Raw genomic sequence first — 15844 nt, forward strand, 5'->3', positions numbered from 1 at the left:
CCACATTTCAGGTGTGGACAACTGGGAAGGGGATTCCTCAGCATACAATCCTTTCATCCGGGAGAATGGTCTCTCCATCCCGAATGTTTGCAGAGATTTGCAAGAGGAAGATCTTATAACATCTCAATACCAAGCTACCCAGATAGGGGTCGAGGTACAGGGATCCTCAGGCGGAGCTTACAGATGCATTAGCGGTGCCTTGGAGGTTCAATCGAATTTATCCTTTCCGACCATTACCACTACTTCCTAGTGTAGTGGCTCGAGTCAAGCAGGCGTCAGTGATACTGACTGCTCCTTCAATGACTAGATTCTCTGAGGCTGACTGCGTGGTGATTGAACACTTAGTCCTAGCCAAGAGAGGGTTTTCTGAGAGAGTTATTTTTACTCTTATTCAAGCTCGTAAGCTGGTTGCTCGTCGCATCTATCATAAGGTGTGGATGAACTACTTATTCTGTTCTCCAGGATTAACTGGAGAAGGGCTTTTCTGCAAGTCCCCTGAAGGGACAGTTTTCGGCCCTCTCTGTGTTACTGCATAAGAGGTTTGCAGAGCTTTCAGATGTACTGCCATTTGTTAAGGCTCTGCTGGGATCAGACCTGTGTTTAGATCTAATTCTCCTCCTTTGAGTTTAAATCTTGTCCTTAAAGGGACACTGAACCCAAAATTTTTCTTATTTTTTAATTTTAAGCAACTTTCTAATTTACTCCTATTATCAAATTTTCTTCATTCTCTTGGTATCTTTATTTGAAATGCAAAAATGTATGTTTAGATGCCAGCCCATTTTTGGTGAACAACCTGGGTTGTTCTTGCTGATTGGTAGATAAATTTATCCACCAATAAACAAGTGCTTTCCATGGTACTGAACCAAACAAATAGCTTAGATGCCTTCTTTTACAAATAAAGATAGCAAGAGAACAAAGAAAAATTGATAATAGGAGTAAATTAGAAAGTTGCTTAAAATTGCATGCTCTATCTGAATCATGAAAGAAAAAAATTGGGTTCATTTTCCCTTTAAGGTTTTGCAACGGGCTCCATTGGAGCCTATGCATGGAATAGACATTAAATTGTTGTCTTGGAAGGTTCCTTTTCTACTGGCTATTGCTTCTGCGCGCAGAGTATATGTGATTGCTGCCTTGCAATGCACCCCTCCTTATCTGGCTTTTCATGCCGATAAGGCTGTACTACTAACCAAGTTAGGTTTCTTCCTAAGGTTGTCAATTCGCAACATCAATCAAGAGATTGTGGTTCCTTTCTTATGTCTTAATCCTTCTTCGTCGAAGGAACGTTTACAACGTATTTCTGGTTGTGGTTTGTGCTTTGAAGTTCTATCTTCGGGCCACAAAGGAATTTAGACTATCCGCTTTCTCTGTCCTCTTTTCCGGGAAGCATAGGGGTCAGAAGGCCTCTTCAACTTCCTTATCTTTTTGTCTGAGGAGTGTCATCCTTTTAGCATAGAAACGGCGGGACATAAGCCTCCTCTGAGGATTACGGCTCATTCTACGAGAGCAGTATTTTCCTCTTGGGCCTTTAAAAATGAGGCCTCTGTGGATCAGATTTGTAAGGTGGCTATCTGGTTCTCCTTACATACTTATTCCAAAATTTTACAAGTTTGATGGTTTTGCTTCTGCTGAAGCAGCCTTCGGGAGAAAGGTTTTGCAGGCTATGGTGCTGCCTCTCTTTTTTCCCTCCCGTTAGCATTCCGTGTACTCTAGAGCTTGGGTATATGTTTCCCACAAGTAAGGAATGCAGCTGTGGACTCTTCCCATATTAAGATGGAAAACATAAATTATGCTTACCTGATAATTTAATTTCCATCTGTATGGGAAGAGTCCACAGCTCCCACTGGTGTTCTCCGATGGGCGACTCTAAATTTGAATTTTTTTCTTCTGGCACCTTTTTCAACCTGATATTTTTTTCTACTGTTCCTTGTTCCCTCGGCAGAATGACTGGGGTTATGAGGAAGTGGGGGAGGTATTTAAAGGGACATAATACTCATATGCTAAATCACTTGAAACTGATGCAGTAAAAGCAACTGCAAAAGTAACTGTAAAAGCTGACAGGAAAATATCACCTGAGCATTTCTATGTAAAAAAGGAAGATATTTTACCTCACAATCTCCTCAGCTCAGCAGAGTAATTTCTGGGTAAAAAGTTATACTTCACCTGCTCCCAGCTGCAGGTAAAAAAAAAAAATAATTAAGAAATGAACAGCAGCCAATCAGCATCAGCAGTGCTGAGGTCATGAACTCTTACTGTGATCTCATGAGATTTGACTTAACTCTCATGAGATTTCATAGTAAGCTTCCTTTAACTGATTGGTGAAATAATATGAGAGTTCACGAGGCTCATCCTTTCAGCTGTCCCAGGACAGACACACTAAAATGCTGCTTAGAAATCCTTTACAATGGGAGGTGGCTACTGAGGAACTTTTGAGGTAAAATATCTTTCTTTTTTACATAGAGATGTTCAGGAGATATTTTCTAGTCAGCTTTTTACAGCTATGCTGCATCACTTTCAAGTGTTTAAACATTTGGGTATTATGGCCCTTTAAGCCTTTGGCTGGGGTGTCTTTGCCTCCTCCTGGTGGCCAGGTTCAGTATTTCCCACAAGTAAGGAATGCAGCTGTGGACTCTTCCCATACAGATGGAAATGAAATTATCAGGTAAGCATAATTTATGTTTTTTGAGTTTCCTATCCCTTTAAGAATTAAAGTTGTGAGTTGTTGAATGAAGCATATAAAATAAATGCTTAAGTTATTTCGTATACTGTATATCTGGAATTAATGTTGCTAAACAAAATATTCTTAGCACTAAAATCTGTACACTAGTTGCTTTCCCGTTTTAGTTCCTGTCATGCGATTCCGGAAGCATTAAGGTCTTAATCTCAGGAAGTACAGGAATGCTGAATTTGCATTTTTATTTTGTCAATTTACATTTTGTTTCCTGCGCATACAAATTTGAAAGGTTGCCATTTAAACAATTTTAAATTAAGTTTATCATGGCGTTTGATGTTTGTTTTCATTGATTACTCTTAAAAATTCTTATGTGATTAGTCAATGCACGTGCATCTTAACATCATAAATAGATCCCAACATCTCTTAAAATGATCTCTTTGACCACTGATATAGCGTTCAGATGCTATTTAACTCCCATTATCCCTGTGTTAATTGTAAGTATGTGAAATTAATTATGTTGTGATGATGAGATTTAGAGATTTCATAAAACAAGTTAGAATAGAACAGGGAGTACAACAAAACAATAGTCATAGAGATAAATGTACAGGTTTTAACATAAGGAAGTAAAAGTAGTGTTACTTTAAAGAAATTTGGCTACTTAGAAAAAGAAGATTTATAATTTAGTTTACACTGCAGAGTGATTTACTAACAATAGCAGTGTTCATATTTACTTTCTCATGAAGTTCTTAAAAGGATATGAAACTCAATTTTTTTTCTTTCATGATTCGGACAGACCATGGAATATTAAGCAACTTTTTTAATTCACTCCTATTATCAATTTTTCTCCAACATAGGTGTGTCCGGTCCACGGCGTCATCCTTACTTGTGGGATATTCTCTTCCCCAACAGGAAATGGCAAAGAGCCCAGCAAAGCTGGTCACATGATCCCTCCTAGGCTCCGCCTACCCCAGTCATTCTCTTTGCCGTTGTACAGGCAACATCTCCACGGAGATGGCTTAGAGTTTTTTAGTGTTTAACTGTAGTTTTTATTATTCAATCAAGAGTTTGTTATTTTGAAATAGTGCTGGCATGTACTATTTACTCAGAAACAGAAAAGAGATGAAGATTTCTGTTTGTATGAGGAAAATGATTTTAGCAACCGTGACTAAAATCCATGGCTGTTCCACACAGGACTGTTGAGAGCAATTAACTTCAGTTGGGGGAACAGTGAGCAGTCTCTTGCTGCTTGAGGTATGACACATTCTAACAAGACGATGTAATGCTCGAAGCTGTCATTTTCCCTATGGGATCCGGTAAGCCATGTTTATTACGATCGTAAATAAGGGCTTCACAAGGGCTTATTAAGACTGTAGACTTTTTCTGGGCTAAATCGATTCATTATTAACACATATTTAGCCTTGAGGAATCATTTTATCTGGGTATTTTGATATAATAATATCGGCAGGCACTGTTTTAGACACCTTATTCTTAGGGGCTTTCCCAAAGCATAGGCAGAGCCTCATTTTCGCGCCGGTGTGGCGCACTTGTTTTTGAGAGGCATGGCATGCAGTCGCATGTGAGAGGAGCTCTGATACTTAGAAAAGGCTTTCTGAAGGCGTCATTTGGTATCGTATTCCCCTTTGGGCTTGGTTGGGTCTCAGCAAAGCAGATACCAGGGACTGTAAAGGGGTTAAAGTTCAAAACGGCTCCGGTTCCGTTATTTTAAGGGTTAAAGCTTCCAAATTTGGTGTGCAATACTTTTAAGGCTTTAAGACACTGTGGTGAAAATTTGGTGAATTTTGAACAATTCCTTCATGTTTTTTCGCAATTGCAGTAATAAAGTGTGTTCAGTTTAAAATTTAAAGTGACAGTAACGGTTTTATTTTAAAACGTTTTTTGTACTTTGTTATCAAGTTTATGCCTGTTTAACATGTCTGAACTACCAGATAGACTGTGTTCTGAATGTGGGGAAGCCAGAATTCCTATTCATTTAAATAAATGTGATTTATGTGACAATGACAATGATGCCCAAGATGATTCCTCAAGTGAGGGGAGTAAGCATGGTACTGCATCATTCCCTCCTTCGTCTACACGAGTCTTGCCCACTCAGGAGGCCCCTAGTACATCTAGCGCGCCAATACTCCTTACTATGCAACAATTAACGGCTGTAATGGATAATTCTGTCAAAAACATTTTAGCCAAAATGAACACTTATCAGCGTAAGCGCGATTGCTCTGTTTTAGATACTGAAGAGCATGACGACGCTGATAATAATATTTCTGAAGGGCCCCTAACCCAGTCTGATGGGGCCAGGGAGGTTTTGTCTGAGGGAGAAATTACTGATTCAGGGAACATTTCTCAACAAGCTGAACCTGATGTGATTGCATTTAAATTTAAGTTGGAACATCTCCGCATTCTGCTTAAGGAGGTATTATCCACTCTGGATGATTGTGACAAGTTGGTCATCCCAGAGAAACTATGTAAAATGGACAAGTTCCTAGAGGTGCCGGGGCTCCCAGAAGCTTTTCCTATACCCAAGCGGGTGGCGGACATTGTTAATAAAGAATGGGAAAGGCCCGGTATTCCTTTCATCCCTCCCCCCATATTTAAAAAATTGTTTCCTATGGTCGACCCCAGAAAGGACTTATGGCAGACAGTCCCCAAGGTCGAGGGAGCGGTTTCCACTTTAAACAAACGCACCACTATACCCATAGAGGATAGTTGTGCTTTCAAAGATCCTATGGATAAAAAATTAGAAGGTTTGCTTAAGAAAATGTTTGTTCAGCAGGGTTACCTTCTACAACCAATTTCATGCATTGTCCCTGTCGCTACAGCCGCATGTTTCTGGTTTGATGAGCTGATAAAGGCGGTCGATAGTGATTCTCCTCCTTATGAGGAGATTATGGACAGAATCAATGCTCTCAAATTGGCTAATTCTTTCACCCTAGACGCCACTTTGCAATTGGCTAGGTTAGCGGCTAAGAATTCAGGGTTTGCTATTGTGGCGCGCAGAGCGCTTTGGTTGAAATCTTGGTCGGCTGATGCGTCTTCCAAGAACAAGCTACTTAACATTCCTTTCAAGGGGAAAACGCTGTTTGGCCCTGACTTGAAAGAGATTATCTCTGATATCACTGGGGGTAAGGGCCACGCCCTTCCTCAGGATCGGCCTTTCAAGGCAAAAAATAAACCTAATTTTCGTCCCTTTCGTAGAAACGGACCAACCCAAAGTGCTACGTCCTCTAAGCAAGAGGGTAATACTTCTCAAGCCAAGCCAGCTTGGAGACCAATGCAAGGCTGGAACAAGGGAAAGCAGGCCAAGAAACCTGCCACTGCTACCAAGACAGCATGAAATGTTGGCCCCCGATCCGGGACCGGATCTGGTGGGGGGCAGACTCTCTCTCTTCGCTCAGGCTTGGGCAAGAGATGTTCTGGATCCTTGGGCGCTAGAAATAGTCTCCCAAGGTTATCTTCTGGAATTCAAGGGACTTCCCCCAAGGGGGAGGTTCCACAGGTCTCAGTTGTCTTCAGACCACATAAAAAGACAGGCATTCTTACATTGTGTAGAAGACCTGTTAAAAATGGGAGTGATTCATCCTGTTCCATTAAGAGAACAAGGGATGGGGTTCTACTCCAATCTGTTCATAGTTCCCAAAAAAGAGGGAACGTTCAGACCAATCTTAGATCTCAAGATCTTAAACAAGTTTCTCAAGGTTCCATCGTTCAAGATGGAAACCATTCGAACTATTCTTCCTTCCATCCAGGAAGGTCAATTCATGACCACGGTGGATTTAAAGGATGCGTATCTACATATTCCTATCCACAAGGAACATCATCGGTTCCTAAGGTTCGCATTCCTGGACAAACATTACCAGTTCGTGGCGCTTCCTTTCGGATTAGCCACTGCTCCAAGGGTTTTCACAAATGTACTAGGGTCCCTTCTAGCTGTGCTAAGACCAAGGGGCATTGCTGTAGTACCTTACTTGGACGACATTCTGATTCAAGCGTCGTCCCTTCCTCAAGCAAAGGCTCACACGGACATTGTCCTGGCCTTTCTCAGATCTCACGGATGGAAAGTGAACGTGGAAAAGAGTTCTCTATCTCCGTCAACAAGGGTTCCCTTCTTGGGAACAATAATAGACTCCTTAGAAATGAGGATTTTCCTGACAGAGGCCAGAAAAACAAAACTTCTAGACTCTTGTCGGATACTTCATTCCGTTCCTCTTCCTTCCATAGCTCAGTGCATGGAAGTGATCGGGTTGATGGTAGCGGCAATGGACATAGTTCCTTTTGCGCGCATTCATCTAAGACCATTACAACTGTGCATGCTCAGTCAGTGGAATGGGGACTATACAGACTTGTCTCCGAAGATACAAGTAAATCAGAGGACCAGAGACTCACTCCGTTGGTGGCTGTCCCTGGACAACCTGTCACAAGGGATGACATTCCGCAGACCAGAGTGGGTCATTGTCACGACCGACGCCAGTCTGATGGGCTGGGGCGCGGTCTGGGGATCCCTGAAAGCTCAGGGTCTTTGGTCTCGGGAAGAATCTCTTCTACCGATAAATATTCTGGAACTGAGAGCGATATTCAATGCTCTCAAGGCTTGGCCTCAGCTAGCGAGGGCCAAGTTCATACGGTTTCAATCAGACAACATGACAACTGTTGCGTACATCAACCATCAGGGGGGAACAAGGAGTTCCCTAGCGATGGAAGAAGTGACCAAAATCATTCTATGGGCGGAGTCTCACTCCTGCCACCTGTCTGCTATCCACATCCCAGGAGTGGAAAATTGGGAAGCGGATTTTCTGAGTCGTCAGACATTGCATCCGGGGGAGTGGGAACTCCATCCGGAAATCTTTGCCCAAGTCACTCAGCTGTGGGGCATTCCAGACATGGATCTGATGGCCTCTCGTCAGAACTTCAAAGTTCCTTGCTACGGGTCCAGATCCAGGGATCCCAAGGCGGCTCTAGTGGATGCACTAGTAGCACCTTGGACCTTCAAACTAGCTTATGTGTTCCCGCCGTTTCCTCTCATCCCCAGGCTGGTAGCCAGGATCAATCAGGAGAGGGCGTCGGTGATCTTGATAGCTCCTGCGTGGCCACGCAGGACTTGGTATGCAGATCTGGTGAATATGTCATCGGCTCCACCTTGGAAGCTACCTTTGAGACGAGACCTTCTTGTTCAGGGTCCGTTCGAACATCCGAATCTGGTTTCACTCCAGCTGACTGCTTGGAGATTGAACGCTTGATCTTATCGAAGCGAGGGTTCTCAGATTCTGTTATCGATACTCTTGTTCAGGCCAGAAAGCCTGTAACTAGAAAGATTTACCACAAAATTTGGAAAAAATATATCTGTTGGTGTGAATCTAAAGGATTCCCTTGGGACAAGGTTAAGATTCCTAGGTTTCTATCCCTCCTTCAAGAAGGATTGGAAAAAGGATTATCTGCAAGTTCCCTGAAGGGACAGATTTCTGCCTTGTCTGTGTTACTTCACAAAAAGCTGGCAGCTGTGCCAGATGTTCAAGCCTTTGTTCAGGCTCTGGTTAGAATTAAGCCTGTTTACAAACCTTTGACTCCTCCTTGGAGTCTCAATTTGGTTCTTTCAGTTCTTCAGGGGGTTCCGTTTGAACCCTTACATTCCGTTGATATTAAGTTATTATCTTGGAAAGTTTTGTTTTTAGTTGCAATTTCTTCTGCTAGAAGAGTTTCAGAATTATCTGCTCTGCAGTGTTCTCCTCCTTATCTGGTGTTCCATGCAGATAAGGTGGTTTTACGTACTAAACCTGGTTTTCTTCCAAAAGTTGTTTCTAACAAAAACATTAACCAGGAGATTATCGTACCTTCTCTGTGTCCGAAACCAGTTTCAAAGAAGGAACGATTGTTGCACAATTTGGATGTTGTTCGCGCTCTAAAATTCTATTTAGATGCTACAAAGGATTTTAGACAAACATCTTCCTTGTTTGTTGTTTATTCCGGTAAAAGGAGAGGTCAAAAAGCAACTTCTACCTCTCTTTCTTTTTGGATTAAAAGCATCATCAGATTGGCTTACGAGACTGCCGGACGGCAGCCTCCCGAAAGAATCACAGCTCATTCCACTAGGGCTGTGGCTTCCACATGGGCCTTCAAGAACGAGGCTTCTGTTGATCAGATATGTAGGGCAGCGACTTGGTCTTCACTGCACACTTTTACCAAATTTTACAAGTTTGATACTTTTGCTTCTTCTGAGGCTATTTTTGGGAGAAAGGTTTTGCAAGCCGTGGTGCCTTCCATTTAGGTGACCTGATTTGCTCCCTCCCTTCATCCATGTCCTAAAGCTTTGGTATTGGTTCCCACAAGTAAGGATGACGCCGTGGACCGGACACACCTATGTTGGAGAAAACAGAATTTATGTTTACCTGATAAATTACTTTCTCCAACGGTGTGTCCGGTCCACGGCCCGCCCTGGTTTTTTTAATCAGGTCTGATAATTTATTTTCTTAACTACAGTCACCACGGTACCATATGGTTTCTCCTATGCAAATATTCCTCCTTAACGTCGGTCGAATGACTGGGGTAGGCGGAGCCTAGGAGGGATCATGTGACCAGCTTTGCTGGGCTCTTTGACATTTCCTGTTGGGGAAGAGAATATCCCACAAGTAAGGATGACGCCGTGGACCGGACACACCGTTGGAGAAAGTAATTTATCAGGTAAACATAAATTCTGTTTTCTTCTCTTGGTATCTTTATTTGAAAAGCTGGAATGTAAAGCTAAGGAGCCGGCCCATTTTTGGTTCTGAACCTGGGTAGCGTTTGCTGATTGGTGACTAAATGTATCTTAATCATAAAATAATTGGTGCACTCTCGGGCTGTTCTGTTTAACGGATGTATTGGTTCAGCTGTATGATTTTGTGACGTATGATGCTGCGCCTCCGATGTACTTTTCACCTCCTAGCTTTTTCAAGGATGAAAATCCTTGTCCATGTTCTTGTCCAAGAGCAAATTGTTGTTTGGCTCCCATATTTCATAACATTTAGGTTGAACTCCAAATCAAAGGATAGTAAGACTCCTTGAACTCCTCTATAACAGCAGAAAACACGTATTTTAATACATGTTTAGCATATGGCTGAAGAAATTCTTCAGGTAGTGCAGAGTTTGCCAGTATGCATCCAAACTCAAAAAAATAATACTATCCCTCACTATTGCAAAGGCAAAAGTTAAAGCCTGGCATATGGCCAGCACCCACAAACTGAGTCTTCTATAAAGCAATTATAATATTGAAAGACCTCATTTTTACCATTATTTTGCTTTTATTCCAGGTTGTACTTGAAACTTAGAATTCTCCCAGAATACTGAGAAACTAGCCATATAATTTTTTTAGGAGCTAGGAAATTATTTAAAAAAAAAATATGCTCCAGAATTCTATTTTGGAAACCATGGGAGATATTTATCAAAGGTCTGGCGGACCTTACCCGACAGACCTCGCTGAATGCGGAGAGCAATACGCTCTTCATATTTAGCATTGCACCAGTAGCTCTTGTGAGCTGCTGGTGCAACGCCGCCCCCTGCAGATTTGTCAATCAACCCGATCGTACTCGATCGGGTTGAATTGCGGCGATGTCTGTCCGCCTGCTCAGAGCAGGCGGACAGGGTTATGGAGCAGCGGTCTTTAGAAACACGGGCCCTCAAGCTCCATCCGGAGCTTGATAAATGGGCCCCCATGGCTTTTTTGCACCATGGATTCATCAGTCTTTTTGGTCTTCGCTAATCCAAAAGGGTCATAAGAATCTGTAACTGCAATGCAACATCAACACTTTTTAACAAACAAAAAATAAATTGGGCTAAATTCTCTGAATAAAATGTCATTAAGCCTTTTCAATTATATTCTAGGCTTACACAAATTTGGAAACAAAGGGATTTCTGCCCATCAAAATTACATAGTAAATGCATACATACGCATTTCTGCCTGAATCCAAACCAGTTCCTGATGAATTAAATACCTACTGATGTGTTATAGAAAGCTTTGGGTACTGCACTCATATGCCTAATGTGCTTCTTTTTCTTCAGTGATATAAACATAAAGGTTGGAGATCAAAGCATCAATGCACACAAATTTGTATTGGCTGCAAGAAGTGAGGTTTGGAGCCTGACCAACTTGGCATCAACAAAAGAGTTAGACCTTTCAGGTGAGTAAGGCACATTTTTTTAATCAGGTTTTTAAGCATTTCTTTATTTATATTATATATGAAAGTTTCCTTGTAACCACTGTAACATGTGCTGAATTAACCATTTGTTAAAGTGATACTAAACCCAAAAAAATATTTCATGATTCAGATAGAGCATACAACTTTAAGCAACTTTCTAATTTACTCCTATTATCAATTTTCTTTGTTCTCTTGCTATCTTTATTTGAAAAAGAAGGCATCTAAGCTAAGGAGCCAGCCAATTTTTGGTTCAGACCCTGGACAGCTTTTATCCACCAGTCAGCAAGGACAACCCAGGTTGTGAACCAAAAATGGTCTGGCTTCTAAACTTTCTTGCTTTTCAAATAAAGATAGCAAGAGAATGAATGAAAATTGATAGTAGGAGTAAATTAAAAAGTTGCTTAAAATTGCATGCTCTATCTGAATCATGAAAGATAAAATTTGGGTTCAGTGTCCCTTTAAGGAAACATTTAATTATGTTATGGTGTATTCTAAGAATGCAAATATTTATGGCAGGAGTAGATCCATAGAACCTTGTTCAAGAACATTACTAGAACTTGTGTGTTTGGGTATGTATATAGTGCAGAAGATTGTAAATAGACAAATAATTGGATTTACTATGCTAAAGTGGCAACAACTATTATAGCCATTTAAAAAACAGTTTAAAAATAAACCAATAAGGCAGAGAATTTCAGTACAAGGGATAAATATTAAGTATTAAAAGAATATTTAAGATTTTATGTTTTCTGTAAAATAAAGTGGTTCTTCCCCAAATAAATTATTTGTGCTATCATTTCACTATAATGCATTAAATCAGATAGTTAATTCATTGTTCTCTATCTGTACAGACTGCTATATTCCTGTATTTTAAACTTTTAGAATTGTTACATTGTTTTTTAAAGTTAAGTTTGGTGCCTCTGTCCACAGATTGTAACCCCGAGGTGACCATGGCAATGCTTCATTGGATTTACACAGATGAGCTGGATTTAAGGGAAGATGATGTATTTTTAACAGAGCTGATGAAACTTGCTAATCGTTTCCAGCTTCAGCTCTTGCGAGAAAGGTGAATTAATATCCGAAATTGGTTATCACTCAGTAATAAGATATGGATCCATTCACATAGTTACATAAAACATAACTAATAATCCCCCTAAAATAAAACATAAACCATCTCTTAAATTGTTTTTCATTCCGTCTAACAGTGTAAAATTTCTAATAGCCAAAAACTGGAAAACTAAAGAACCGCCTACAATAGACGTGGATTTGAAAAGTCTCAGAATCGCTTCATTCAGAAGAAATATTTTATTTAAAACAAGATAAAACGGATATGTACTCCGATATATTGACAGTATGGGAATCTAATCTCAAAAACAGATAAACTAAAACATACCCTTGATCACTTGGGGCTAATATCCAACTACAACTACTTATCTTAAAACATATTCACATACCCTTAAAAAAATTATAATATACAGAGGTACACATTCCCGTCCGAAATGAGTTTAATTATATTTTCAATGATTGTTTATGTTCGAAGTTAATTTACCTTAAAACGAATTAGCTTTACAGTCTATTTCTATATTGTATTACTGCAGGAGCTGTGTCTCCAACAATAAATTGTAAAGCTTTTTCTTTTACAAAATAAAGCTAATTAAAAAAAACAAACTAAATACAACAATAAGTTATTAAACTTAACACCAATTCTCATTTTTCTTTGTAGTTTTGCTGTCATATTATTATTTTCTTTTCTGTACTGCAGATACAGAAGGGAATAGAATATAATTTATCTTAGTGGTCTGTTTAGATCATATTTGATCAGAAGATCATAATTTCACTTACTTTACATTAAAAATGTAATATGGAGTGAGATTCAGAAACAGAAATGCTGCATTTTCTTTATTTTTGTAGGGGAATCATCAAGCCCTTCCTTTTTTCAGGTGTGAAAAGGGAGTCATGTCCTTGGTGAATGTGAGAAACTGCATCCGTTTCTATCAGACAGCGGAAGAACTAAATGCTAGTGCATTGTTAAACTATTGTGCTGAAATTATTGCAAGTCACTGGGTAAGAATACATTTCCATAGTATTTCATTTTTTTTTTTTTTTGTCACTATATTTTTAATAGAATAATAGTAAAGTGTAGTTAAGAGACTGTATATAACATACATTTATGAAATACACCATTGAATGTTACATATCTGCCTTCAACTGTAACGTTTTTAGTCACTAAACTGTAAACAGCAGCTTAAAATTATTTACATTCACACTGATCATTTCAGAAAATGAAAAAAGAAGAAAAAATATAAAAAATACAGTATTCCTTCATGACTGATAGCTTAGGTTTATACATCCATTTTCTCTCCCTTTCATTTCTCTTTGTATATTTGCGGTATGTAGAGAAACAATTCTATAGTCACTTTTAAAACTTTTTTTTCTTTTGCTTTTTTGTAGGATGATTTAAGAAAGGAAGACTTTAGCTCAATGAGTGCTCAGCTGTTGTACAAAATGATTAAATCGAAGACTCAATTCCCATTGCACAAAGCAATTAAGTTGGAAAGAGAAGATGTTGTTTTTTTGTATCTAATAGAAATGGATTCCCAGGTATGATAAAATCTTGACATCACTGAGACACAATACAAGACTTTTGTTTCTAATTTTCTTTTATTATCAATTGTTTTTGTAAATGTGGTATTATTTGTTCAAAGATTAACCCAAGTAGGCTCATGCTAATTTCTATGCCCTTGAAGGCTGTCTCTGCATTTTGTCAGTTTTTCACAGTTATATAGTTCTAGTTCATGTGTGCCATATAGATAACTTTTTGCTCACTCCCATGGAGTTATTCATGAGTCAGCAGTGATGCGCTAAAATGCGTTTCTGTCAAAAGAACTGATATAAGTGGGCAGTCTGCGGAGTCTTAGATACAAGGTAATAACAAGGTAATAACAGAGGTAAAAAGTATATTAATATAACAGTGTTGGTTATGGAAAACTGGGGAATGGTTAATAAAAGGATTATCTATCTATTTAAACAATAACAATTTTAGTGTAGACTGTCCCTTTAATGACTGCTGTGAGTGGCCCAAAAATACTCATATCAAGAACTTTTTAATTATATAATTGTCTGTAAATTTCCAAAATGATATTATCTTTATTTTTTTACAAGTAATTCCTGTTAATACATTTTCTAATTTTTAAATACCTGTAATTAAAATTTCTATATTGCATTATATGTTGTCGGCTGCATTTCCTCAAGTCGCCATATATATTATTTATTCATTATTCTAAAAATTTCCCAGTTTTATTTTATGACTTGTGCCTGTCAGAATAAATGATCTTTAGGGTGTAGGGTTTGTTCAGCATGTTTCCTTTAAAATAGATAGGGATTTTTGTAGCGGATTCTCATTATTGTATTACAGATATATAAGCATTTACATTAGTCTGTTCATTGTTCACAAGTACATAAATACTTAAACTGAAGACTGTTGCATTGCTGTTGCAGCTACCTGGGAAATTAAATGAACTGGATCAAAATGGAGACCTTGCTCTAGATCTAGCTTTGTCTCGCAAACTGGATAGCATTGCCACTACCCTGGTTAATAGCAGAGCAGATGTTGACATGGTGGATAAGAATGGCTTGAGCCTCTTACACAAAGCCATCCAAAGAGGTGAGTGCAGGAATTTAAAGATAATTGAAGCTTTTATTTTATAGAAATTATTATCAAAACGGTCACAGTCCCTGGATCTCATTCTATTGCAGCATGATGTTAGCATGACATGATATTTTATTTATGAACCATATGACTTAGTGTAAAAACATATTTAAGTATATAATTAGAATGCTATGCTCACTCCCACATAGTTTGTAGGATAGATTTATGCTTATTGCAGGCATTCTTTAAGTCCCTCACAATAGAAACATATATTTTGACGGCAGATAAAAACCATAGGCCCAATAATTATTTGAGAGTTATTAAATTCAAAATATATATATTAATGTTTTACTTATTCTCTAAAGTGGTTTGGTCATTCTGTGTTATCTCTATAGCTACATTATATTAAAACTGAAATAAATCTATAAAGAAACACCTCTTGCTTTTGTGAAAAATTGTGCTTGTCACTTGCTCCATAGAAGTTACAAAAACAAATTCTGTAAGCTACAAACACTGCATATCAAATAGAATCATTTTGAAAACCTAGATTTCAGATATTGCTTTTTGGCCTTTATAGGGAGCTTGGAACAAAGCAGAATTTCTTTTACAAGATATGACGAGTCCACGGATGTCATCCTTACTTATGGGATATCGCCTCCTGGTCAGCAGGAGGAGGCAAAGAGCACCACAGCAGAGCTGTATATATAGCTCCTCCCTTCCCTCCCACCCCAGTCATTCTCGTTGCCTGTGTTAGTGATAGGAGTGAGGTAAAGTGAGGTGTTAGTTTAGATTCTTCAATCAAGTGTTTTTTATTTTTAAATGGTACCAAAGTGTACTAAAAATAACTGCTGGGCAGCTTCTGGAAGAATCAGTTAGGGGAACTTGTGAGATTTTAGTCTCACTATGCCTCCCATATTGGTGCTGCCTGGACCTGGACTTAGTGAATTTTTCCTAAGACCTTTCTTTCTTCACAGGACCTCAGGAGAAGAAGTGGATCTCTTGACACTGTGAGGAGTTGCATGCTGTTCCTCAGCATGGAGGTAGGTACAGTCTTTTTTATGTCTGGGGCTTTATTGCTTATTCTCAGAAAAGGACTGTGCTATCCTTTTATATTTTAACAGGATCCAAAACAGAACAGGATCAATGTTTGTAGGCTCTAAATAGGGCTGACTATACTAGTGGGCTGAATGTCATTTCTCCAACATAGGTGTGTCCGGTCCACGGCGTCATCCTTACTTGTGGGATATTCTCCTCCCCAACAGGAAATGGCAAAGAGCCCAGCAAAGCTGGTCACATGATCCCTCCTAGGCTCCGCCTTCCCCAATCATTCTCTTTGCCGTTGCACAG

The 15844-nt window shown here is 39.2% G+C and overlaps 1 protein-coding gene across 1 annotated transcript in view; it reads left to right on the forward strand.

Annotated features, from left to right (window-relative positions):
• The window catches only part of ANKFY1 (ankyrin repeat and FYVE domain containing 1), a 423330-nt gene that overhangs the window by 76221 nt on the left and 331265 nt on the right, over positions 1 to 15844 (forward strand). The window contains exons 3-7 of the mRNA XM_053707500.1: positions 10715 to 10833; positions 11779 to 11914; positions 12789 to 12912; positions 13300 to 13449; positions 14347 to 14512. Coding sequence (XP_053563475.1) covers positions 10715 to 10833; positions 11779 to 11914; positions 12789 to 12912; positions 13300 to 13449; positions 14347 to 14512 — 695 coding nt within the window. The remainder of the gene's footprint in view (positions 1 to 10714; positions 10834 to 11778; positions 11915 to 12788; positions 12913 to 13299; positions 13450 to 14346; positions 14513 to 15844) is intronic.

This window comes from Bombina bombina, chromosome 3 (genome assembly GCF_027579735.1).
Source record: "Bombina bombina isolate aBomBom1 chromosome 3, aBomBom1.pri, whole genome shotgun sequence".
In the NCBI taxonomy this organism is placed as follows: Eukaryota; Metazoa; Chordata; class Amphibia; order Anura; family Bombinatoridae; genus Bombina; species Bombina bombina.